This window comes from Lonchura striata, chromosome Z, assembly GCF_050655825.1.
Source record: "Lonchura striata isolate lonStrDom1 chromosome Z, ASM5065582v1, whole genome shotgun sequence".
NCBI classification, from domain to species: Eukaryota; Metazoa; Chordata; class Aves; order Passeriformes; family Estrildidae; genus Lonchura; species Lonchura striata.
The window spans coordinates 62,713,759-62,740,525 of NC_140740.1; the positions used below are offsets into that span (position 1 = coordinate 62,713,759).

Here is a 26,767-nt window from a genome sequence, read left to right on the forward strand (position 1 = left end):
ACAGTGAAGACTGGGTTTTCTAGGGAGATCATCATTAATGTGTGGTCCCTCCTCATCACATTAAGCAGTATTAGCAGTTTCCAGCCCTCATGACAAAGAGGCTGAAGTGAAATTCAACACGCTGCAGTCTTATGTCAGCAGATAGACAGCTTCGGTGCCTTTACTGCTCACAGTGAAAACTGACAGTTCTTGTCAGCTCCTGGTTGTTATGCAGAGCCATGTGTGTAACAGCAAAACTGACAACTATTGGCTCAGTTGCGCTTGGCTGGGACATGTCAGGAGTGCCAGTGGCAGAATGGGTGTGCTGGGATAGGCTGTGAGACATGTCCCCACCTGTAGTTGCCAAAGAACCAAGGTGTCAGCTCTTGTGTCAGGTATGGACAGGTATCTAGTAGAGGCAAAGCCTGAGCCCAGAACCATGCTTCTCACAACAGCATAAAGGGAACACTAGTAATATCTGCCTGACAAGATCCTGCTAATCTAATGGACACTAGACTCATGCTGTGAACGTCTCTTCCATCACTTCCCCAACTCCAAGAACATATTATATCTTCCTAAAAAAAGCACCACTAGAAACTTGACAAACTGTTTCTAAGTGCTCCATAAGGTTAGTACAGGTCTTGCCATTTCTAAGTGTATCTTTTCACACTCAGCAGCACCTAATAAGTCTTGATCTTGTGTTTCTGAAAACCGTGCAAACTAGGAGAGCAGACCCATCAAGGAAGAGGACAGGGCTAACACATACCTCTCCATTTGCAGCATTAAAACCCCAGGAGACCCTGAGAAACTCTGATGGCTATCAGTATGGAAAGGCATCATATGTCACTGAATCATACTTGTATCTATTACCGAACACTCAAAATCATACAAGTTGTAAGGTATGTTATTACATTTACTTATGAACATCACCTTATACAGGATACAGGTATGCTGCAGAGTCACTCAGAACCTGAAAATTAATTTTTGGTAAAGGAAGGCAGAATCCTCAGTGCATGTTTCAGTACCACATTCATCAGGGTAAAGGGAAGGGCAGCTCACTCCTCTCCAACTACAGGACAGCAGGCAGCACCCCGCATCTCCCCCTGTAAGCAACAGAACTCTCCTTCCTCAACTGCATTATAAGGAAATATCAGAATTACAATACACAGCATCCAAATGACTTAAGACTACTGGCTTATTCTTTCTGTCTCAAAAGCTTGGACACAAACCCTGGGCAGACCTTTCTTTCCACCCAAGAACAGCCTCAGTGCTGTTCCAGTAAACTCACTGGTCAGCATGTTGCTTGCAATCCTAGCTGCCCCACTACCAGCATTTGCCTAAATGTGACACACTAGGCTACGCAGGATGCTGCCAATCAACACAAGCATTACAACCCATTTCCAGTTTGTGACTTTTTCCAGCACTCTGGGCCACACTACAGAAAAATGCAGTGTTCATGCAGCTCTGTCGAGCTACCCTTTACACCTACGAAATGGAATCCTACCTTGATGGAGTCTCTGTCTGCATGCAGAGCAGCCCCCATGCATAAGGAGAGGGAGATATGGTGGCAGGGGATGAGCATATGGGGGAAGAAAGAAAGAGAAAAATACTAGTTAGTTTACATAAAATTATACATTTATCATACTCCGAAGAAAGAATCCTGATGTCTGTTAAATAATAAATTGCACAGATGTTAACTTTTCTGTACAGTTAATTATTAATGGTGTATAGCCAGATTTATAAAACTGGATTTCTAGCATTTGAATACAATTTCTGGCTATTGCTAGATAATAAACACTAAAGTAATTAGCTACAAACTCTTCTGAAAATTGCTCCTCCCTCTTCCTCCTTTGTTTGCTTTAAACAGAGGATTAAAAAAAAAAAAAAAAAAAAAAAAGAAGGAAACAAAAGCCACACACTCCTTTGGCAGCACCTACCTCTTTGGTGATCATTATCATGGTGCTTCTTCTCGTCTTTAATTGGGAGGTGGGACTGCCCCCCCAGTGCACTGGAGAGTGCCAGGAGACCAGCACTGCTGCCAATGGGTGGGATGGCTGGAGGCTGCAAGCCTGAAGGGTGCGGAGTGAGCGGCACAGGAAGACCATGTCCATGTGACAAGTGTTGGGCCTGGAGTTGTTGCTGCTGTGAACAACAAAACACAGATATTGAATTTGTTCAGAGAACGGGGGATTGTCTAACTGATCACCTACATCAACTGCGACTGGTCAGATCAATCAATGCATCTGATCAATCAAAGGTATCAATCCTCACAAACATCCTGGTGCCTTAAAAATGTCCAGATGTCTGGACACAACATATTTGGTAAAACTCAGACTGAACTGGAAAACAACAACAACAAAAATTTAAAAATGAAAAAAGAAAGCAAATGAATGTTACCATTTTCGTGAACTTTTTATTTTTTTAACATCGGTATTATGCTTTTCTCTTTCTAGTAGAAACGCACCATGTACACATCTAATCAAAACATATGTAACTGTAAAAGCAGTTACATAATGAAAGAAAAAAAAGCTGAAAATTGAGAAAATTAGTGTTAAACAGTTCTCCTAGCGCTACTGCACAGCATGCAGTGAAAGTTAATTTGAAAGAGAAAACCTGAATTAACAATCCAGAAAAGGAAACTGGTTGCAGCCACCGTTTTAAGCCCTTTAAGTGTCCTCAGCGGTACTTGAGCAAATTACTAAAGAAAATCTAATGTAGCAAGGCTTGGGTCCTCCTGTAGGCTTGCTCAATAATGCTGAAATAATTGGGCACTCTGTGCACGTTTAGTGATGCTCGAATGAAAAGCTAGAGGCCTGCCCTTGTACTCTTCTCTAGCTGCTGACTCTGTGTTGTGACAGGTTTATTTGAGTGGGACTGTGATGCATGCACCAGTAACTGCACTGACAAGAGTTTAAAGTCATTTTTACCAGTACACTGGCAACACATAGAGAAAGCCCTTGAGAGGTTCAAATTGGAGTTCTTGACCTCAACCAGGGCTGCATCAAGCTCTGTGCTATATACTAAACACTGTGGTAGATAGAATGTTGCTATTTGCTGGAAAGGCAGTGGAAAAAAACCCTGACAAATCAACAACAAAAAAAAATCAAACAGGTGAAAAAGTTTAGTTAAATACATCCAAGAGGGATCTGTTCAGGTTTAATACTTATACACTATCCAACTAATTTCTGTTTATAGAAAAAACACATTACCCCTGAAATTTTCATTTTTGAGCAGTTATTGCTCAGAGTAAGTCAAATCCTAAATCCTCTAGGATTATTATCTCCAACTTGCATGTCTGTACACAGGACTTCAGAAGAAATAAAAACTTAATTTGCCTTGCATAAAGCCATTCCACTTTAAACTTCCAAGACTTACTTACATAAAGGTGAACTGAAAGTAAAAGGCTGCAAGTCACAGCACACTAGATAGCCCTTGCAAGCACACTTTACACAGAGCTCCCTTGACATCCCAGCCTGAAAAGTACAGATCCTTCTCTTCTGCATGGAATTAAACCTCACGCAATGGAATCAAACTGGCAGCAGCATGCACACATCATCTAATCCAGACCAGTACCAGAGAAAATAGGGCAATGATCTACAAGAATCAATGGGAATAAAAATACAGAAGAGCATAGGAGGCAAACACCAAATTGAAAACCAAGCAAACAAAAACCCAGAAAGAACATTCTTCCAAGTGGAAGAAGGAGGCAAAGGTAAATCTTTTTCCTGCTTGCAAACCCATGTCATTCCAGCAGGTGTTCCTTCTTGTAGAATGTATCAAACTCATTTTGCTTGCTTGATGTTCTTATGGCAGTATGCTTCATTCTTCAGAATATTAAATTAACTACAATGAAACTAAGTCAGAGAAAATAGCGTATTGTTTAGCTTCAGGGTTTGAACGGGGCTGCCTTACAACAATCTGGCATGTCTGACTTGGGGAGGGGGGAGAACAAGCAAAAGAAAAGGGATGAACAGAATAATCTGTGTTCTGCTACCTGGTTTTGAACAAGGAATTTCCTATTCCTATTTGAGAATGTGCTATAAACCAGTGCATGAAGATCTTTGTCTGAATCTGCCAGTGGCTTTAGAGTAAAGACTTTAAGAAGAGCCTGAGAATATCAACAGTGAGCTTTCCCCTTGTTAACTATTATACTGTCAACTGAAGAGGAACACTCATTACACACTATTGTGCAATCCATACAGGTCTGCCTACTGACCTTCTCAATTTGCATTATATGATCTCCTCTATTGACATAGAATGGTTTCCAAAGAGCTGGAAGAAAACCACACTGTGAAGGTAATACTCTTTTTTACTTCTCTTTGTTAAGAATCTCTCTCACTCAGCAAGACAATAGCACAGACTGAAGCTTGGATGTACTGAATATCATTAATGACTCCCAGACTTAATATCGTCTTTAAATGTAGTAGCCTAGCAGCTTGAGATCACCCAGAACAGGTGGGCTGCCCCAGTCCCTCTTGCCCAAGAATCAAACTGTTTTCACTGCAAGTTGAATTGCAGAGAGCTATGAAAATAACTGCAGAAAGTGGTGAATTAGAAAACCAAATCCAGAGCCTTTCTGCCATAGAGAACTTTTCTGAAGAGATCAAGTTCTTCCATTAGAAGTAATGGAAAAGTGAAATCTGGTAAGAATATGGCCTCAGAAGTGACAAAGCATCATTCACTGATACAGCAGAATTTTAGTGTCATTAAGTCACTTTCTAACAGCAGAAAGAAAATGCTTTGGTATGAAAACTAGACTGTGAAATAAGTCTAAGCTAAATTTCAGCATAGCACCACATCTTGTTCCACACGAGGATAATATTGTTGCATACTGTTAGGGGGTGGGAGTAAAACAACAACAGTTGGAAGATCATGGACTATGACTGGATTGGTATGGAAAAAGACTATGACCTCCTCCAATACAAGGAGCAATACCAAAAATGAGGCAGTGGTCCAAATCCAGAAAGGAAGCAAATTCAAGTGAAACACTGAGTAGGTTTTTGCTCTCAAAATATTTAAGCGGAAAAGGAAATAAAGTTATATAATCACATAATTAATAATGCTGTTTGCTAATAGGCTTAGTCAATAAGGTAAAGATGAAATGACATCTCTGTCATTTCCTATTACTGTATTCAATTACTTACACAATAACAGCTTGACTTTGTTTTTCCACTGCTTATGGACATCACTGGTGAGCATCAGGCGGCCTACATGCAGCTATTTCTTTAAATGGAAAGTTACAGAAAAATGGGAAATTCCTTAGCCCACTGGGCATGAGATTAATGCTACCAAGTGGTAAAAAAGGGTTTTGATGAGTAGCTCCTCTAGTCATCCAAAAGCCAAAGTTATGGAGGAATAAGTATGGAGATAGTTACTCTCCACACAAAGAAATATTCACTATGGAAGAAAGTCCAAACTTGTTTCTGCCTGTAGCATGAATTTAGATCATAAAACCTGACACAATTTAAAAACTTGCAAGGGAAGCCTGAAAATGAGCCAACTGAACAACTACATAATTTTTTTGAAGTTGCTGTAATGCCTTCTCTTCTCCTTCTCCATCTTCTCTTTAATTTGTTATCTTTGGTGGCTTATTTATGAACTTTTAGCATGTGTAGCATGCTAAAATCCCATCACAGTTGACTACAGTATGTGTAAAGTCAAGCATACATCTTCAGCATTAATGCACAATAGGTGAAAACTTGGAAAGACAGATTTTATGATGCTGTAAATTTTCCAGAATTATGTGAAAATAAAAATATCAACAGTTACTAGCAAAAAATACACCCTATGGAATTACAAAATAGATTGCACTGTTTTTAAGGTGCATTCAACATTCACAAAATATAAGAGCACAGGGTAAACAAGCAATCAGAAAGAAGCCAAAAGAGAAGACTGCGTTCTTTTTAGTAATAAGTTTAGAAAGATGATAATTTACATCAGCTGAGTAGTAAAAACTGAAGTAAAGCTTTCAAAACACATTAACACACATCAAATAAAGATAACACCTGGCTGCTACTAATGGTATTTTCTTTTCTGTATATTTTTCTTGGCTGTCTAGAGTAAGGAATAAAAAAACTCCGAAGTCACATGTACACAAATAGGTAAAAAAGATTTGCTGAAGATTGTTATCTGAGTAACAGTAATTTTTAGAACCACCAATCTAAATGTTGATGCTTAGCTTAATTCTTTTCCCAATACATCTTAAGAGATCAACTTTTAAGTAAAATGTGATAACAAACCCACTAACAAATTAGCTTTGAATGCTCTCTTGTTATAGTCAGCACATTCAAAGCCTATTTTCCTGGAAGAGGTTCAAGTTTTTACTGGATACTTTCCAAGCAGCTCTGTGTTGCAGTAATCTACCTCCTTCCCTCTTACAGACCCTGAGAAGTCACAGCCATTACTCAAACAACCTGAACATACTACTCTAACCTGAAGACATTTCTAATGTTAGCAAACTAGTGTCTCAAAAACATATTTTCTCTTTTATATTTTTAAACATGTTCACTACTCGTACCTGCAATACTGCTGGGAGAGGACCTCAAAAAATCTGAATCAAATAGTTCCACTGTTTGTTTGAAATGAGTTAAGTGATGTGGTTGGTTGCTCAGAGTGAATCATTAGTAAAATAGCATACAGACAAAACAGAACACAAGATGATGAGAAAACAAAAACATAAAAACAATGGCTCAAGAGTACACCATATCAATGTCAGTGGTTTGAAAACCAGCAAAGGCAATTCTTTGGCATACAGTTATGAGTGTAATTAAGATGATATGAACTTTTAACTATTGTGCCTGTTCACATTCTTGATGTGATCTGCACTGTTTGTACTTCCTTTGTACTGTTCTCTCTCTGTTGGCAGATATTTAAAAAACAAAAAAAAGTTTTTCTGATGTTATGATACAAGACACCAAAACAGTCCACAAAGACAGTCATATAGCAGTTCCTCCAGTGGAATGGTTCTGGAGCTATATGGACATATTCCAAATAATGGGTTTGCATAAAGAAACAATGGTACTGATGCAGAGTAGAACAAATTACTACCTGTACTCTTTAAAAGGAGAGTGAACATTTTGAAAATTATTACAGTGCCCAGACTAAAAGGAAATATCCTGGTGGGAATCCTACTACAGATCACTAACATGAAGATGCAGACAAAATATTCTATAAGCAGCTAGCAGAATTCTCAGAATCATAGGCCCTTCTTCTGATAAGGGATGTCAACTTATAAGATATCTGCTGAAAATACAACAGAACAGAAAGGAAACAGTCCAGGAGGTCTATTTCCTCCAGGAGGTCCTGGAGGACTATTTCCTGACACAATAGGGATGAGGGGGGCAACAAGGGCTGATGCCCCACTGGACCTGCTGTTGTGAACAGACAAGGATTAGTGAGAGAGGTGCTGGTCAGAGGCCATCTTGGCCCAGCGAGCATGGGTTTATGAAAGGCACATCTTCCACATCCTGTGGATGTTGTCTACATGAACTTTAGTAAAGCTTTTAACACCTTTTCTCATAGCATTCTCTTGGAGAAACTGGCTCCTCATGCTGTGGATGAGTGCACTCTTTGCAGGGTATAAACTGACTGGATGGTTGGGGCCACAGTGCTGATGAGCAGTTACACCAGCTGGCAGCTGTCAACAGTTGTCAGTAAGGATGTTCAGCAGAAACTATCTTCAACACTGAGCTCAGTGTTGAAGATAGGCTCTGCTGAATATCCTTACTGACAATCTGGACAAGGGGATTGAGTGTCCCTTCATTCAGCTGGCATATGACACCACGTTGGGCAGGAAGGCTCTTCTGAGGGTTCTTGACTGGATCAATGAGCCAAGGCTAATGGAATAAGGTTCAATAAGACCAAGTCATGACAGCCCCATGCACTGCTATGGGCTGGAGGCAGGGTGGCTGGAGACGTAACTGGTGGGAAAAGACCTGTGGGTGCTGGTTGACAGCAGCTGAACATGAGCCAGCTGTGCCATTGGAAGGCCAATGGCATCCTGGCCTTAATCAGCAATAGTGTAGACAGCAGGACCAGGGACGGGATCATTGCCCTGTACTCCCACTCGCAACTCCACACCTGGAGTTTCTGTGTCCAGTTCTGGGCCCCTCAATTCAGGAAGGACATTGAGGTGCTGGAGTGTGCCCACAGAAGGGCAACAGAACAAGTGAAAGGGTCCAGAACACAAGTCCAGACCTGAGTCTGGAGAGGCTAAGGCAGCTGGGGCTGTCTGAACTGCAGAAAAAGAGGCTCAGGAGACATTATCACTCTCTACAATAGCCTGAGAGGAGGTTCTAGTGCAGCAGAAGTCAGTTTCTTTTACCAGGCAACTAGCTATTGCATGAGAAGAAATGGCCTCAAGTTGTGCCAGGGGAGGTTTAGGTTGGATATTAGGAAAAACCTCGTCACTGAAAACACAGTCATGCATTGGAACATGCATATCCATGCCCAGAGTGGTGGTGGAACCACCATACCTGGGGAAGCACTCAGAAAAACTTCTGGATATGGCATCTGGGAAAATGGTTTAATCGTGAACACAGCGGTGTTGATCTGATGGTTGGATTCAATGATCTTAGAAGTCTTTCCCAACATAAAAAAATTCTGTGATTCTATGCAATGTATCAGAAATTAGTGGAAACTAAGTGCTCGGATGCAACTGATCTACTAGAAGGTTTGGATGGGTCTGTTCACAAAGGGGAATGAATACAGACCTTAAAAATCCAGAAATAGGAATGAAAAATTAAGAAAAAGGAGACATAATAAGGAGCAGACTAGTAATAATAATAATAAGGACAATAATAATGTTTTTTTCTTTTTTTTTTTTAAGAATCAAATGCCGTGCTACTTGCTCTCTAAGATTCAGCAATTTATGTCTCTGAGGATGCTGATTCCACAGAAGGAAAGCAAGCTCTACTGACAAAACTAAGGGGAGAAGGAAAAAAATCAATAGCTGTCATTAATCAGAAGAGGAGTATTTAGAGCTCCTACATAAATAACAAAGAAATCATCAGAATCATATCTCTACAAATTGCTTCAAAGATCTTTTAAGTGATCTAGGAACAAAAAGTCATCTCCCAAATCATATTGTGGGATGAAAGGCAATATATGCAGAGCACATTTCCGTTCTTAATCATATATATGGGAACATCTGTCAGGGTACATGTTTCATCATTTGTCCTCCCTTCCACTCTAATGACTATTTTTCACCCAGCGAAACAGCATAGATAGAGAACAAAAAATTAATACAACCTACTAACAAATAAAAGATTCATGGCCAAAAATTGGACATAATCTTATAAAGGGAAAACCCTAGTCCTCTGCAAAAGACTAAGTTCACCTTCCCATGGTATTAGAGTTCCTTCTTCTAATTGCAGGACTTCACCTGAATTTCACACTGGAGGTGGAGGGAGGAAGAATTAAACTCTTCAAAATCACTTTCTATTATCATTTAATAAAGGGTAGAAAATCCCACATAAATCACAGAACTTAAAACTCTCTTCTTCCTTCTCCCCCATCAATTTCTATTTAAAGTAAAGAAAATCCACATCTGCCAGAGAAGGCAGAAAGCAGAAATTGTAAGCTAAAGGCCTTGCCATGAGGTGTGCCAGTGGTGTGACACATGCCTTGACACACCAAACCTCTGCTTCAAAATCTTTTCACACAGACCAATGCAAAAAATAACAAGCCAACAAATCTGTGCTTTCTTCTATGTATAAACAGATGGCAAAATTAATCTCAGGCTAAGTAGGTGCACAGTGGTCAGGTACCTTATTTACCAAATGCTCCACTAATATCCTATCCACAGACACTGGGAAGAGATTTTTTTTCTCCTCTGGACTAACAGTAAAAAGACAACATCTCTGTTGGGACTTTGTAAATTTTGGTGCTTTCGTTTAGAAATGAGAGTAACATCTGTGCTTTTCCCAGCAGACTTCTAAATAATCTTCTCGGGTCACCACAGTAAATAGTTTCTGAAACTGTGGCCTAAAAAGTGAAAAAGTTACCATCTGAGATGTATCACAAATCAAACAATAAAAGCTAGAATTAAAGCAATGACACTGGTCACAGAGACGTTCAAGTGGCTAAATCTATACGCAATTCTATTATCAGAGCTTTTGAAAGTGGCAACTATAATTCACTTCTAAGATTCCTCACAAGGTATGGTTTTTGAGCCATGTAATACCAAATCTCACAGATATATTTCTCTAATGCATCTTATCAAGTTAATCCTTACTAAGTTAAATTTCTACAAAGCAATTACTGAGAAACAGAGATTCCTTAACTCTAAGTGCTCACACCATGTTTCTTCATGCTTACAGCACACAAGTACACACAGTGTTGGATTTCAGCAAGTTGGATTTCCTTGAGATAAAAACCTGGGTTGCACAGACTGATCCATTCTTTCCAACCCATTCTGTGCCTTTCTGGTGCAGCTGTGGTCCTATGCAAAGGACTGTAATGCCTGCTCTTCTTGGAGGTGAACAGCCTCTTCCCACAAGTGTTGGGACATAACCTCTCTCCAAGCAGACTTCACTGCACAATGTTGTGTTTTGCCTCTTTAATGTAGTGCCCATTAGCCAGGTAACTGAAACTTAAAGTTAATTATTTTGCTTTAATGCAACTTCCTAGTTACAGTGGCATTGATAAAGGAAGGCCTTGACAAGGATCAAAATCACCTGTTTAAATTGCAGCCCTAAGACTGTGGAAGGGCCACTTGATCTTTTTGCCTTAGCCTCTTTACAAAGTACAACAGGGAAAGCAGTAGACCCCTGCTCCACAAACATTCCTTGAGTTAGTTCATCAGTGTTTGTGATGCATTCATATACCCAAGGACATGACTGTGAAGAATTCACCAAGCAATAAGCAAGTAAAAGCCTTGCTTATAAAAAATCAAACATTCTGAAATATCACACAATGTAAGAATTCAAGACCTCCTAAATTCCTTCTTCATTGATGGACTTAACATGTTGAAATACTCTACTTATGCAGTATTTAGTGTCCATCCCAGTTAAGCACTAGAGCCCTTGCCCTGGTCCTACATTTAAGACTGAAGGCATGAAAAGTACTATCCACCCACCTGAAGCAAACATTTAACTGACCCCACTCTACAATGCAGTCCTGATCCTCATTCATTGCTGTAGGCAGCAGCCAACAGAGTGTGGTTGCGAAGAAGTCTAGGTGGCAAACATATGACCTTGTTTAGGAGTGGTATCAGAGCTCCTGTAGTATGAAACCTTGATATAATAGCACTTTTCTTTAGGTCATACTGTACAGTAAGAGTACCTATTTACATACACAGCATTATCAATGAGTACATAAACATTACTGATTTTGCAGTCAAGTGGTATCGGAAAACCCCTGTCTTCACAATACTTTGAAACGCAAAAGATAGACATTTTTTTTCCAGAAAACTGGTATAAAGCCATAGCTGATTGCAATACATAGCATATAATAAACCAAGATGGAGCACAACACATCTGTATATGGTTGACAACAGCTTCCACTTACTGAAGTACAGACCCCACTGGCAACAATATTGTTTGCTTTCTACAGCATGTAAAGCGAAAGCATACAAATATAAGTCATATATAAAATATTGCATATGTTCACTTTACGGAACATCACAAAAATTCTCCACAAGACTTCATATCTGCACTGATTAACCCTAATTTAAAAAACAAGATATAGTGGTCACACAACTTTGATACCAGCATTTGTAAAACCCTGAGAAATGTGGAGACCCACATCAGGTCTTCTGCCTGATGAGATCGAGTGTGGGAGCCACAACACTCGTGTCGTACATGTTTAGTTAAGCAGAACGAGCAAAGCCTCTGGCACCAGCATACTGGCAGTGAGACAGTGCATGTGGTCAGCACTTCATACTGCAATGCCTGTCTATAGTGATAGACAAATATAAAATCAACTAACTACCACAGCTACTGAAAATAGGACAAAAAGCACAAGACGGTATAGCAACAGTATTTAAAATCCATTCTCGGCAATACAGAACTTTAGTTCCCTCAAAAATCCTAAAAAGATCATTTTCAGTTCCTTTAAATGAAGATGCTGCATATGGAAGAGATTTATTTAAATTAGACCTCACCTTCAAGGCTCTCTCTGAGGCTGGCACATGGGAACAAAGAAACAAGATAATAAATTCCTCAAAAACACCTCTTTGTAACCAAAAAACAGGGTGTCTTTAACTTAGCTGGACTTCAGGTCAGTAATTCAAAACCAAAAACGCTCACCCAAAAGCCTTCTACAAATCAATTTCAGTCTAGGCAGAATCAAAATATTTGCAGGACCATATCACTACTCAATAAAAAATCAGCGAATGAGGGTAATTAAATGGGGAGCAATGGATTTCAACATTTCTTTAGGATACATAAATAAGCATAACTTGAAGCATATAGCCATTAAGTCAATCTCTACTGTCCCATTTCAACAACCTGCATACAACATACAGCAGACCACCAACTTGTTTTACAGAAATTAAGCTTCAGCCACTGCTTATCACACCTTGAATGAGCAGCAAAGAAGGGCTGGAGAAAGAAGCGACTGTTGTCCCCATGCTACAACACATTCATTCTAACTGCCCTTGCTCATCCTCTTTGACACCACCACTTCTGAATGCACACACCTGGGGCAGGAACAACTTTTCCATACAAACTGTGTACTGGTTCAAGTAGAAAATCCTCACTCCCTCCTCACAGCACCTTCAAACACATGAGCCAGAAACAAGCCACCATCTGAGAGGAGAAGGAGATGCCTCTGCATGTTAAGCAGCATTTGGCATCTGCAACCCTAGACACGGAGTCATGGCAATCATGGTAGGCACTGAGGCCAACTCTTCATTTCAAGTTGTGTGTACTTATCTGCACCACACTGCTTTCAAAGGCTTCCGTGCCTATTTTCTAAACAGCTGCTGTTCTCCAGAGCTGTAAGACAATCACTCTCTTGAAAGCAAACAAAAATTACAGACCTTTTGAGATGGGTCAAACAAGCATCTTGGCCTCAAACACAGGGTAGAAATTGTGACAAACAGTGCATTTAAGAAGAAATGTTTTAACATAGTAATTATATGTGACAAGACAGGAGGAGTCCTTTCTTTCAGTAACTGCAATTTGCTTATTTTTTAAGAAGACAATAAAAGTGGCATGATAAAACAAAATGCTTAAAAACTAAACCAAAGCCATTCTTTTTTCACCCAGATGCATAGAATGGTAAAGAAAAAGAATTATTTCGATCATTTCCTTAGTAATACACGTAATATTTAAATAGATTTAATAGTGCTGCTCCAAACCAATGAATTATGAGTTTAAAACCTATTAAAATGTAATGTTTTTTTCCTGAGCTGAGGGGAGAGAGATTTAAATTCACTGAATTTTAATATTTCAGCTTGAGCTGCAGGAGGTAGAGAAAGTCCAAATGAACTATTCCATCAGCACCATTCAAGCATGAACATTTTAATCAGTTTTACTTCCTTGGAGTTCTCCAACACAGTTTACGCTGTCATTCTGAAAGCACTTAACACAGAGGGTGTGAAAAACCACCAAGGCTTGTTATTGCCTTCACAATTGATGGCAAATAATTTTGCAGACTTCCTATCATTAAAATGTCACTGCTAAAAATTGAGGTTCAGCATTTCTTGTGCTAAACTGCATTTTCTTTGAACACCATCACACACCTGTTCTTAAGTTTTTGGTATATTTATCTCTCTCCATGTGATAAGCAGGCACAGAAGCCTTCATTTCTGCCTTACTACCCAACTGCAATTGAAAAATGACTGTTTTAAACAGAAAATTCCTAAAAAGTTACGAGTTAATTCCCTGGTTCCCTTATTAAAATGTAACCACACTCACATAACATGTTCCAATTGTATAGTATAATGGATTAAAGAAAACAAACCCCAACATTTTAAGAAAGTTAGATGACTCAATTTATTAATACAGGAAAAAGTAGCTCTGGATGTGCACTACAGACTGCCCTGAGCAAGAATGCTACAACACACTGCCCATGGCAAACACCAGAGGTAGACCCTGGATGCTTGCAGATTTACAATCCTCCTGAAGCATGCTTATGACACACACCCAGTTTTGGTTTGGCGTTTCTCACTGCATCTCTCCAGAAGATGATAGATGATATTTAACTTGTTTGAGCCCATCAATAGTTTTAAACTGAACATGACCTGTGAAAGAAGTCATTATAACTCTGTTTCATTCCATTAAACATAACTAGTTTATTGTCAGGAGAACAGGCAGTCTCTCTGGGTTCCGGGCTCACTTCAGTATTTTGCATTTAAACTGCATGGATCAGTGATTTGGTTCATTTACCAATGAAGATAGAATAATATTGCAAAGTTAAAAGGTGCTTCATCAGATTCCATTAAATCAGAGCACATTCATACAAAAATATGCACATGTGAAACACAAAGCGAGATATGATCTGTGCACCTTCAATTCTTTCCTTGTGCCACACTCCATTTTGGTAGCATGCATTTTTAACTCAAGGCCAGAGTTGCTCTGTTTGAACCAAGAGTGTTTAGCGTGAGTGAGGTGAACCAAACAGGATGCCCGCAAAATAAAGAGAGACCTAAGCTAGTGTCTTATTTCAAAAATTCCAAATACTGTTTCTGTTTTTGTCTGATACACAGTTCAATAGGTTGAACAAACTGGCAGTTTTTAAGGTACCACAGTGTTAAAAGAACACAAACCCTGCCAGGCTTATTAAACAGAAAAAATAACATAAGACAACATAATCAGATACATAAAAAACCCCCATGATTTCCAATTATTTTCTTTGTTTTATTTTTATTGGTATTCACTTTGCAAAGTATGACAAGCCTTTTCTAGCCCCATGCTACATTTTCAGACTTTAAATCTCTCTAAGTGCAGACATAACACTGTTGTGGGATTCTTGCAACATGATCATAAGCTTATTAGATAACTTGTACTCCTGCTTATTCTATTTTTAAAAAAAGAATCACTAAATGACTGCATGAGATTACTTATCTATAAACCTAATGAGTACTCAATTTCATTCTGTATTGTTCCTGTTTTTCTAAAATTAAAGAGGAACACACAGTATTTCCTATGGCAGCATAGAACAGCTGAGTGAACAAAGGCAGGTAAAAATCAGGCTTGTGAGGGAGACAAGGGATGGCTGACTTTAATGCACAAACCCAAAGTCTGAAAGTTTAGAGAAGTTTGAGACAATAGAATTTCAGTTGACATGAAAAGATAAATTCAGACAGGAAGAGAAAAGAAAATTTACTTCTCTCTTTACTTCTCTCTTTACTTCTCTCTTCTCTCTTGTGGGGAAGAGCAAGAGAATCACGGCCAGGCTCCCAGACAAGTGTCTCATCTGTTTATTTTTATTCTGTGTAGTTTAGTGATCCAACAAAGGAGGACAAATTTAAATAACTAGTGTGACGGCCAGTATTTGTAACATCGCACACTTTACACTTGCTTCCTTTACTAGAAATCAAGTTTAGTTTTGCAGTCTCTCTCTAATGCAAACAGAAGTGAATGGCAAAAACGTGCACAGGTAGACTGTAAAGTATGAGTGTGCACAGACACACAAAACCACACATGCACATATACACACGCGCCACAAATGCACATGCAGCACACACGTATAAAAACTTTAACAAAAAAGCCAACCTTTAGCTACTTACTTTATGCAAAGAATGTTAATAAAAGGCAATACTTTTGGTTAGGTAATGAAAACTAATTGGGAAATTATTCATTTCCCACTCTCCCCACTGGAGCATAATAGACATACAACAAATGTTATTCATGATTCTACACGATGCGCTCTGATTCACTCCCTTCTTTCTAACGGGCACTTCAGAGGAAATAAGGGTTACTCTTTTCCATTTATAATTTCTAATTGACTAGCAGTGCTTTCTTGTGGTCAGAGGTATACAAAATACAGTTAGAAATAGCGTATTAAAAACAAGCTACAATCAGGCTGCTGCTCTAAACTACTGTCAGCAATGATCAGAAAGTCCTGATTTCCTTGTTAAAATACAGAGGTATAATTGAAGGCATATCTTCACTTCAGATTGATTATTCGGCGACCCTTATCCACATCTTCATTCAGCAATTTGAATTTTAATGAAAGTAAATGGAATAATTAGCATTTCAAAGTATGTGTGATACACTGAATAAAAAAAGAAAAATACTTTTATGTATAATCTATACACAAAAGAAAAAGCATTTGGGAGGATGCCGAAGATACAAAGTAGAGTTGTAGTGTCTTCATTAGAATAACTGAAACAACTGCTTGCTTCAGCAGTATAATTATACAAGACAATAATGTGTTATTAAGCTATGACTTCTCACCTTTGTTTTATGTAGTGTGAACAGCCACAGTTTTCATTGCTATGTCTCTTCTCCAGTTGTAAAATATAAACACTGTGGCTGCCCACACCTATAAAATTTCTGTACTGGGCTAATACCACTGCCAGCAAAGGTTTTACAAGAGGGGCTCCATGTACCTGTATTTATAGATGACTAAGAGCAGGACACCTATAAGCACAATGGGGATGGGTTCTTCTGCTAATGGTCTTGGTTGTATGTTTGGGTATTTTGGTTTTGGTGGGCGTGTTTTAGTTAGTTAGTTTGGTGTGTGGGTGCTTTTTTTGGTTTTTTTTTAAAGTAACAGCTATTTTTTGATGTAAAAATAAAAACTGTGGTTAATACTGAGTCTTAACTGATACTCCTGAACCAACATGCAGAAAAAGATGTGGGCAGTTAAGGATGAAGAAAAAAAGTCTATTATATCAAGGGTACCTGTTACCATGGCTGCAGAAGCAGACTAGCAGGTGGTATGCAAAGGAAACAATGTTACTTAAATAAAACAATTAACAAAAAGAAGAGGAAAAAACAAATACTGAGCCTGCTTTGGGTAATAGATACAACACAAACTTAATTATCCCATTAGTCTTCTTGGCACAGTGCAAGCAAAAGTCTTCAGGTAGTAACCAGCTTTTATGAAGCTCAAGCTACTGAACTTCACCACTGCCCACAACTTTTGCCCACCTGATGGAAATGAGTTCATGCAAGAGAAAGAAAAAGTATTTATAAACACTATCAGAGCTAAAATGGAAAGACCACATACCCCAATGATTGCGTTCAGTTCTGCCATGGTCACTTGTTTGGCACGCTCCACAGCCTGCACCACTTGTTGCTGGTGCTATAAATGAAGATCAGAAACAGAATAAAATTATTTGTTTTCTAAATTATTAAGCATATATTCTTACTTTTACTGTTTTTATTTGCTTTTCTAAGACATGCAGGATCTGAAGTAACTGTTCTCTAATAAGACAGTCATATTGTCTGTTGATAAGTAAAAATATATAGGCAAGGGGAGGATTTTTATCTTTATGCCATCACATGCTGGGAATTACACCTTTGCTTCCTGAAGAGCTCTTTCACAACCTGGCAAAATGGGAAGCTCTCTTCCTTTTGTTCATCAACACAGTTTTTGAATTTAAATGCCATCTTCAAATGTAAGTCTCTTTCCTTACAGGCATGGAAACTTTATGAATAAACCCCACCCAGTTTTCTGAAAAATAGGGTGTGTCTTTTCAACAAGCACATGGCAACCACATCACTGAAAAATATACAGATTCTCCTTCTACGTACATTTCAAAGCAGCTCAACTGTAAGAAGAAAATTTAAAATAACATTCACAAATCTGTCAAACATGTGAAAGAGACCAAATTATTTCAATCCCCAACATGTAAATTTTAATATCTTTAAAAAAATCAATCAAAAACACATGGTCTAATTAACAACACGGTTTACAAACTCCAGTTTGAGTGATACTGTATTCCTGCACTAAATTTGACGTGGCTGTGTGTTGAAAGCCAACTGGTATTTATTTGAAAATAGTAACTACAAACAAAATAATGTTCTCATCTTGTAACCAGATCCATGCCTGCTCAGACCTCCACCAGTGGCAAATTAATCTTCACAGGCAGCCTTGAAGAATCAGGATGACACAGAACAAATAGGTGCAAGGAGGGGTCATGAAGAACTGCAAGTAGGTTGTGAAGGGTTGCACTGAGAGTGCGACGTTGATTTACAGCCACAGGTTGAACAGAAAAAGGAGGGAGGTCCTGACAATCTGGAGGGGTGCAAAAACTGTAAAAATGAAACATGAGCTTTGCATCAAAACCAACATCCAGATGTTTGCTGGCACAAAGTTTAAGGGAAAGGTTGAGAAGATCCCTTTAAAGATTCAAGTTTGCCCTCTCATGGCTGTGTATATGGACAGAACAGAGCCAAGGTACAGACCATCCTCCTGAGCATCCTCAGCAGAAGCAAGAAGTTGCATAAAATAAAACAAGGACCCAAATTCTCAAGGCCATCTCCAACACAAGAACTAGGTGAAGAGAATCAGGACTCCCCAGGGAGCACTCTAAGATCAGTGAAGGAGGGGTTTAAAAGGGAGATGCTGTAAAAAAGGATGCTGCTCCTTCAGGGGCTGGCAGGCCCAGATTTCACAATTCTCAGTGCAACAAACAAAAATGGCATTTTCACTTACAAGCCCTCTTGCATAAAAGTTCTCAAGGCAAGGAAAAACAAACCTAAAACCCACCCATAACTTATGTCCTGTTTTTGGCCTGTACAGAGTTATTTTTACGCAGCAGCCATGAGGTTTGGGTGTGTCTGGGCTGTTCTATACCATCGCACCTTATTGCTTCAGGGCAGAAATAAGGGACTCTTGGGCTTCCAGAAGAAATGGCTTTTGGTTCAGGAAAGCATGGCACTGGAAGGTCTGTCTTTCATTGGATTTTGGTCCTGGGCTTGGTGAGCAATTTTGCTTGTACATCAGCCTCTTTCGGTAAATTTTTGCTTTTAGCATTGTTGCTATTACTGTCTGTTTTCTTATCTCATGGCTGTTTCTAGTAATTTGTTCTTATCTCAACTTGTTTCTCCCATGGAGGAAGGTGCTGGGGGAAGTGGCTATATGGTTTTTTCTTCTTAGTGGGAACACTAAACTGGGGCATGCCATTCCTAACCAACGACACCAAAAAATTCTGATCCCAACTAAGAAAAACAGATAAATGCAAGCAATGAAGGTTGTAATTTACAAACACTCCTGGAAGGAAGAAAATGGTTTTAGGGTTTGTTTGTTTTAAAAGGAATGAAGGAAATGACTGGTGACCACATAGAATACTGCTACTTTTTAGGTGTTAACAGAATCACAGAAGTTCTGTTCAGTTTTGTAAAACTACACTGCCAATATAAACCAAATCTGCCTGATCTGTCTTATGAGAAGACAATGTGAATGTAGAGTTGTGTTTGCACCATATATCCCCTCATAATGCTTTGTCCCTCCATATCCCCTCTTTGTACCTGTTTGGTTCATCCCAGCTTTCCCATCAGTATGTCCATCAAACCCCAACCCATCCCCCTGTCTCCTCCCAGGTGATGTGTCCGTCACCTGGTGACCCTTCCCCTTTGTCCAGATCCTTCTGGCAGGGTCACCAGGTAACTGGACCCTGGCTGGGACTCCTCCCCACCCCCTCCTCAGGGGTCACTCTGAGGCCTTGTCCCCAGAGAGCTGCTCCCCTGTCCTTCCCCCATTGCCTGCTCAGGTTTCCCTGCCCCCCTATATCTGACTGCTCTGGACTCCCTTCGAGATCAGATGTGGCCTGGGATCTCTCCAGGCCCCCATTAAACTTCGGAATTAATCCAGAGGAGAAGCGCCTCTTTCCTTTGCTTGTGGGACCAGCTCGTCTTTGGACTCACGAGGGAGCTTCTCCAAGCCCCCCGGGATCCAAGGAGAAGTTCCTTTTCTCTGCCCGACTTGCCCCACTGCCCAGCTGGCCGGGGTCCACAGGGAATCTGTTCCCGTGGATTCGAGGGGGAGACGCAGTATGTGAAGACTAAAAAGCAGGCTGAACATTAGCAGCCATGTTCTTGGTATTCAAGAAAAAGGATTTAAAAATTAAAAATCCGGTGTACCCCTGCCACAGATACCAGAAAAAAAGGAAATCATGATATTCAAACACCAGTGTGTTATCAAGCTGCATGTGTAATCAGCTCCAGGTTATCACTTGCTAAGGATAGGTACAGCTTTCATCGATTATATAGCTGCAAGGCTGGTGATCCATGACTCTATATGTCAACAGGGTGATTATAAAAATTACACCACTATTTTATGGTAGAAGTCATTCACACCATGGAATTTTTCACGAATTCATTGAAAAACAAAAAACAAAACAAAAAAAACCCTGAAAGAACAAAGCAGAGGTTTTAAAACATTTACTTTTTTAAATAAAAGCATTTACTGAGAAGTTCGTGGTCATCTTCTCCTTCCTACCACAGGCAATGCTTTTTGCACTGAGGTAAGAAAGCTCTTGTATATATGAGTGTTCTATTCCAACATCAATTTACTTAAATCCTGTTCTCAGGAGAAGGAAAAACTTCTAAGGCATCTACAAAAGCCGGCCTAAACTTATCAAAATTACTGCAGAAATTACTTCATTTTGCATCCAGGATTTGGAAAATAAGTCATCTCCACAGAGTTAGAGTGTTTTCTGTACTCTTACAGCAAACACATAAAGAATACCTCTCAGAAGAATTTGGGAAAAATGTTATTTTATTCTTAGGTCAGAGGAAGAGAAGGTGAAGGTATGGACTATCCAAACACCACTTTCAGATTTCTGCCAGAGCAGTCACACAGTCCATCTTGTATTGATTTTAATAGGTTTGGGATCAAGACTTCCAAGAGAGGAGAAAACCCAAGGGCCTAGTAACACTGAACCTGAATTAGGTACAGTAGAGACAATTAAAACTCTCTTATTGCTAGCTGCTTTAACATTGATTTAATCTTCAGTGGCTTAATATTCAGAAGACTCAAAATAGATGCTCTGTAATTAGCCTTACCATCACTTCAGTTCATTGCAGCAACAGAGGAGGCACTTCCTCAGCTCCCAGAAACAACCAGGGTTGAGTGACTCTGGCTCTACTTCAAGTTACAGACAAAAACCACACACTTGAGTGAACAAAGGTACAGGAAAGCCCAAACAAGTGTTTTGAAGTGTGAGCTGTCTGCTCACAGCCTTTCTGAAACCAGGGTGGGCTGGGGGCTCATGTCACCAGCCATATAGATAGAAATAGGTGGGGATCTCCACACCTAAAGAAGGAGCCCAGCTGCATCCAAGGACCCACTGCAACCCAAAACCAAGGTGAGAGGCAAGGAGCCCAGGGGCCTACTGAGCAGGATGGCAGCTGGCTGGCCCAGGCTGAATTGGTATCCACAGGTGGATGGTTCCAACACCTACCACATGTGGATGAACACCCTCCTGAGCCAGCACACCAGCAACAAGCAGCATTAAAACCAAGCAGTACATATCCACCTGTCCATCATGTAGAAATTCACAGCCCAGTAAAAACAGCAACAACAAAAAAGGGTTACTTTTCCTCCAACCAAATACAGACATGGGGTTGCAACTTTCACACACATTTAATGCTAGCCTTCATCTGTGCACACAAGCAAATGATAGATCTGTGGTTTTTTCAGTTGTGGGAAAACAGCGTTTTGCACTGCATTTAACATGCCAGAGCAATGAGCTCAATACCCTGCCCCACCTGTCATGCAGACTAGTACTGTTTCTCCTTTCTAGCTTAGTCTCTTGTTTCTTCTCCCCTTTTTGCATTCTATAATGAGCAGTGTGCCTGTACTTGCCTCATTTTGGAAAATCACTTATTTTAAGTCTCACAGTATGTAGCAACAACTACAGAGACCACAGGAAGAATCTAGGTTTTTTTCACCATCACATTGTCTCACCACACACTTGTCACCTAGCCCTGGCTTATTCACAGGTGGAAAATTCCTGGCCTTCTTATACCATGTCAGAGCTCTCCACAAGTGCCAGTGACAGGGGAGCTGTGCTGACAGCAAGTGAGTAGCCAAAATTCCCACTGGCATGAACACAATTATAGTGGTGTTAAAAACTCCTAATTACAGCTTGTCTTCAGAATCACCACCAATATCCAAAGCAAAACTCACTGAAAAATTTGCTTTGAAGAAGCAAGCAGCCTCTGTTATTCCTTACTTGTATTATTTTGTTGTTATATGATATGTTTGGAGGTAGTACAGGTTTTGCTTAGGGCTTGCAGCACTGCCCTTCTTGGAAGCCCTATCCAGAGACTGCACAATGAGACAAGGCTGTGCCAAAAATGCTAGTGAGAATTGGAAAGCAAATACACATTTACCATGGAGTACAGCACACTGTAAAAGCTACAAAGGACAAGTTGGGTCACTGCATTCAGGCACCACAACTCAGACAAGATATAATAACTACTACTAGAAAAATGTGAGAGTATTATTAACAATATATGCATAAATTGCTAGTGAGATGCATTCCTTGGCAGAAGGATTACAGATCTCTCTCACAGTTTCCTTGCATTTACTGTTTAGCTCTAATCTGGGGCAAGTCTGTGATGAAGGCAAATAATTTTGTCGTCTCAATCTCACGTCTCAGACCAAAAGCTATTTCCTCTTGATCAGTACACAAGAACTCCCACCCTCCTTCTACATAATGGATTTCATACTCCTCATTCAAATTTACAGGACTTTAGAACACCTCTAGGGCAAGTATGTACAAAGAAAAGCAAGCATATTATGGGCTACATCAACCTCTTAAAAGAAAAACCATCAACTAATATCAAATGTTTGAAAAGAGAAAACTCCAAGCAGATGTTGATGTTTACATGTTTGCATGACAGTGCTTTGCATTTTATTATACTAGAAGATATATCTGTCCACCTTAATATGCACAGGGAATTGAAGATGCCTGTTATAAAACAATCCATCTAGCTTGTTATTAGCTAGTTCACTGGCAGCTGGAAAGGAAAGTGAACCTTCCAAAAAAGTTTATTACAGCCCCCTTCAGCCTTCCAAAATGTTTACATTGAGGCATGTGAGCTGGCAGGGATCACCAATACTTCTCAAGCAGCTTTTTCAAGTAGTGCTGAGCTCCAAGTTGCCACAACTACAGCCTTTGCTGTACATCAGCCAGCTTGCATGTGTTTCATGAATATAAACACAGACGGTATTTACTCAAAAGAAGGTGACTGATATGTATCTCCAAACATACTGAAGAAATGCCACTATCCAACACCTGAGGTCATTCAGCACTTAGCCCACAATAATAGCCAAAGGTTGCAACCAGCCATGCATACCATCTTGAGCTGACAGGAACCAACCCCAACTTGAAAGCCACAGGGTTGTGAAAGTGTCATACTCTGCTGAAGCTGGTAAATTCAGTTGAGAAGTGTCAATTAGCAGAGGCACTGTCTTATGGCTATGGACATAAAATTAATTGCACTGTAGTGGTTAGATCATTCAAGCATGGGAACACTGAACTATCTACCAACTGCAGCAGGTAAAACTAAATTAACTGAATGACCACAACCTACACCCATGCAGGCACTCCTTTCATTTTATGCAACAGGAACTACTTTGAGCACACTGGTATCTCACAGTATCACACAGAGGTAGAAAATGACTGTTGCAGCACAGGAAGCCCAAAACCACAGCAGAAATTGAACACACATTGCCCCTGAGGTTCATCTCACATTTTTGATCACAGAATCACTCTTTTCTACAAAAATGGGAAGCTTATATTTCTTGGTGCTGTTTTTTTACAGTCTGCTTAAACTGGAATAAACATAAAAAGAAGATACCAGTTGACTGTGTGTTTAGGCAGATTAGAAACTTTGTTTTAAATATATGCTTCAATGATGTACAGCACAATAAAACTGACTGAGACCTGGAAAATTTACTGAACACTTTATTGGACTGCCCCCAGAAACAAAGCAAACAGTAGTACACAGTAGGGTGATATATTACAAATGTATCCTTTTCACAAGATCTCTAGTGATTTTGCCCACAATTTCTTTCTTCTAAGTGAGTTATCACAAGCCATTGATTCCTTACAAAGTTAACAAGCAATAAGACAAGTTAACCTGGTGCTATTATGAGGCAATAATGTTGCCATCAGTGCATGCAACCACTGTATTTTGTTCATTTTTCCCTCAGGCACAATATAAAGAAGCCTGATCACATTTTTCAGCCACTATTCCACAATTAGACTGCATGGAAAATGCATAAACAGCAAAAGCATGCTGCAATTCAATTCTCTATTAATCTGGATGATGAAATAAAGAGACTTCCATTAAGACATTAACTTCTTAAAGACACAAATTAGAGAGAAACCAAGACTATCTGTATACTTAATCCTGAAGCTCAGTTCTCTTTCAACGCATCAGTTATGCCAATATAAACTGATTGAAATATGTATTCTAACTAGAAAAGGTCAAACAATCATCAAGATTTTCCTAAACCCGTTACAAAAAGAAGTCACTGGCATTTGCACTATCAAGACACGTGAAAAGGCTTTGTATGCTTCCCCTCTCAATCCTTCCCTGCTGTCTACATATGGTGTGCTATTTCTGAACGGCAAATAAAACCATGTAACTACACCTATAAAGACTCTGAAGCAGTCAAAATACTAAACAGCTATTTGTTTTAGATCTGTGAAGGACTTGAGTTCTGGTCCTCCAGCAATGGAGCAAGAACATTACACATTGTTTAGTTTCTACAAATCCATCTCGATAAGCAGAGGGTGCAGCGACACTCACAAACACTGTCAGTTTCTAGTTTTGATGGCATAATTCTTGTTTCAAAGACACACAGATACACACACGTGTGGCACACACAGAGCTCATTAGCTGAACAGCTCTCTTGAAAAGCACCAGCATTTTATGTAACAACTGAAAAGCAGGAGAAAGTCATATTATGTTCTCAGGCACGACGTTTTACAGATGCAATACATCAAAATACACCTTCCAATTCTGTCTTTGGAGCTACATATTGTATTGAAATGAAACCATGTGCTAAACTGATGCACACTAACCTGCACCAAAAGATCCCAGCATCCAGTCCATTTCCCTCAGAGGATTGGATAAGGGAGGCCATTATGCACCAAAGGTTTCCTTTCATGAACCACACTTCCTATTTACTTCACAAACGCCAGTTGCTCAGAACCTTCCTCATTAGTTCCCATCAACTCCCCTAAATTTCAGTACCTTTTAAATTACCTACAATGCACTCACAATAATACTAGCAAATCATAATTTGGAGAAAATTAATGGTTAGAGAAATTAGCTCATAGTGAGTTTCAATTTTCTGTTTATATTCCTCAGACATACAAAAAACATAAAAGGATTTAAGGTAGGAAGTAATCAGGGATACAGAAAGAAAACAGTCAACATAAAAACTGTGTTTCTATACCTGCTGTGTTGGACATCACTATTCATGTACCAAAAAGAAGTTTCTGCCAAACTTTAATGTTCATTGCCAAGGATGGAGCACAAATTATGCCTTTCTAGAATTTTTGCAAGCTATCTTTGATTTCAGACCCACAAAATCATAACTGCAAGAGAATGTATGTTAAAGAAAAATATTTAAACTAAAATTCTGTTTTGACATGACAACACATTCCATTTCATACATAAAATTAAACGATATTATAATAGGCTTGAAGATAATGCCGATTAAGTGATAACAGCACAATGAAAGTCATCTGTAAGTGCCAAGAGATCCATAATGAAACAGTATCAACAAAATAGAGATCGTGTAATAGATACAACGATACAATAATTGATACAATAGATACAATGGTGCAATCTTTGTAATATATACAAGGATGCAATTGTTTAGATCAGGAGTGCAAATGACTACCTACCTCTTGGGACAGGAAGGGAATGACTTGTGCACATATAGCATTCAGCCTCTTGACAATTTCTGCCTGCAAGTCACAAAAAAGAAGTTCAATTACATAAATTCTCAAATGCAACTGAACCTTAAAGAGACATTTGTTTTCTTTCAATGCTGGCCATTCTCTGAGATGTTCTCAAAATAACAAAAGTTTGCACATGGATCCAAATGTACTTAGGAAGCTTGTAATTTCTAGCTAAAATATTTTCTTTAAAAACCACTATTTTAAAGTAATACAAAGTGATACAAAGAGTAGTTAATTTTGATTACACAATCAGAGGAATTTAAAGAACAGAATCTTCAGAAGATGTAACAGAAAATATAAACAAAATTCTGTGTATCAAACTGAACTCTCTCCTGTGACGCAAAAGGAAGGGTCACTTCAAATAAGAGCAGTGCCATTGTAAGTAAAGGGAACAAATATACCATTTATTTGTAACAGTGCATATCATGAGCACATTAGCATTAATATACAATCTTACTGATAATCATTCTACCTTATATTTCAGAAAGGATACTGCAGTCTTGTAACACACTTCTGCTGTTACCTATTCTCCTGGTTAGTAGTGGTTACTTTCATGTGGCAACTGTAACTACAAATTAATAATACACAATGTTTTATTTTCATACCAGACGTCAATTCTTTGTATTTAATTTGAAAATCTCAATAGAGACAGAGGAGATCTGTTTAAATAACACAAGAATTACAGCTCCAGAAGCAGAATATTCAAAGCCACACAGATTTTCCTACCATAAATCACAATTTTCTTACAATAAATTATAACCGGGATCAGTTCCTCATTTTCCAATCAGACAATGTTTTTCGTCTTGCAAAGTCATGAATCAGGGGATGAAGACACACTAACATGCAATTTAGCATTCCTTCTTCGAACAGCAAACCTTCCAGCCCTTTTGCTATGTTATCTTTTAAATGGCAAACACTTGGAAAAGAATCAGAAAGGCTCACAAGTAGCAGTAAAGT

At 39.2% G+C, this 26,767-nt stretch overlaps 1 protein-coding gene across 2 annotated transcripts in view; it reads right to left on the minus strand.

The window, feature by feature from the left end:
- Positions 1 to 26,767, minus strand: part of LOC110470685 (TLE family member 4, transcriptional corepressor) — a 94,321-nt gene that overhangs the window by 41,170 nt on the left and 26,384 nt on the right. The window contains exons 5-8 of one of the 2 annotated variants that reach the window (XM_021530538.4): positions 25,754 to 25,816; positions 17,104 to 17,178; positions 1,917 to 2,121; positions 1,484 to 1,500 (exon numbers count right to left, since the gene is read on the minus strand). In XM_021530538.4, the coding sequence (XP_021386213.1) occupies positions 1,484 to 1,500; positions 1,917 to 2,121; positions 17,104 to 17,178; positions 25,754 to 25,816 (360 nt within the window). The remainder of the gene's footprint in view (positions 1 to 1,483; positions 1,501 to 1,916; positions 2,122 to 17,103; positions 17,179 to 25,753; positions 25,817 to 26,767) is intronic. The other variant, XM_021530539.4, reaches the window with a different exon arrangement.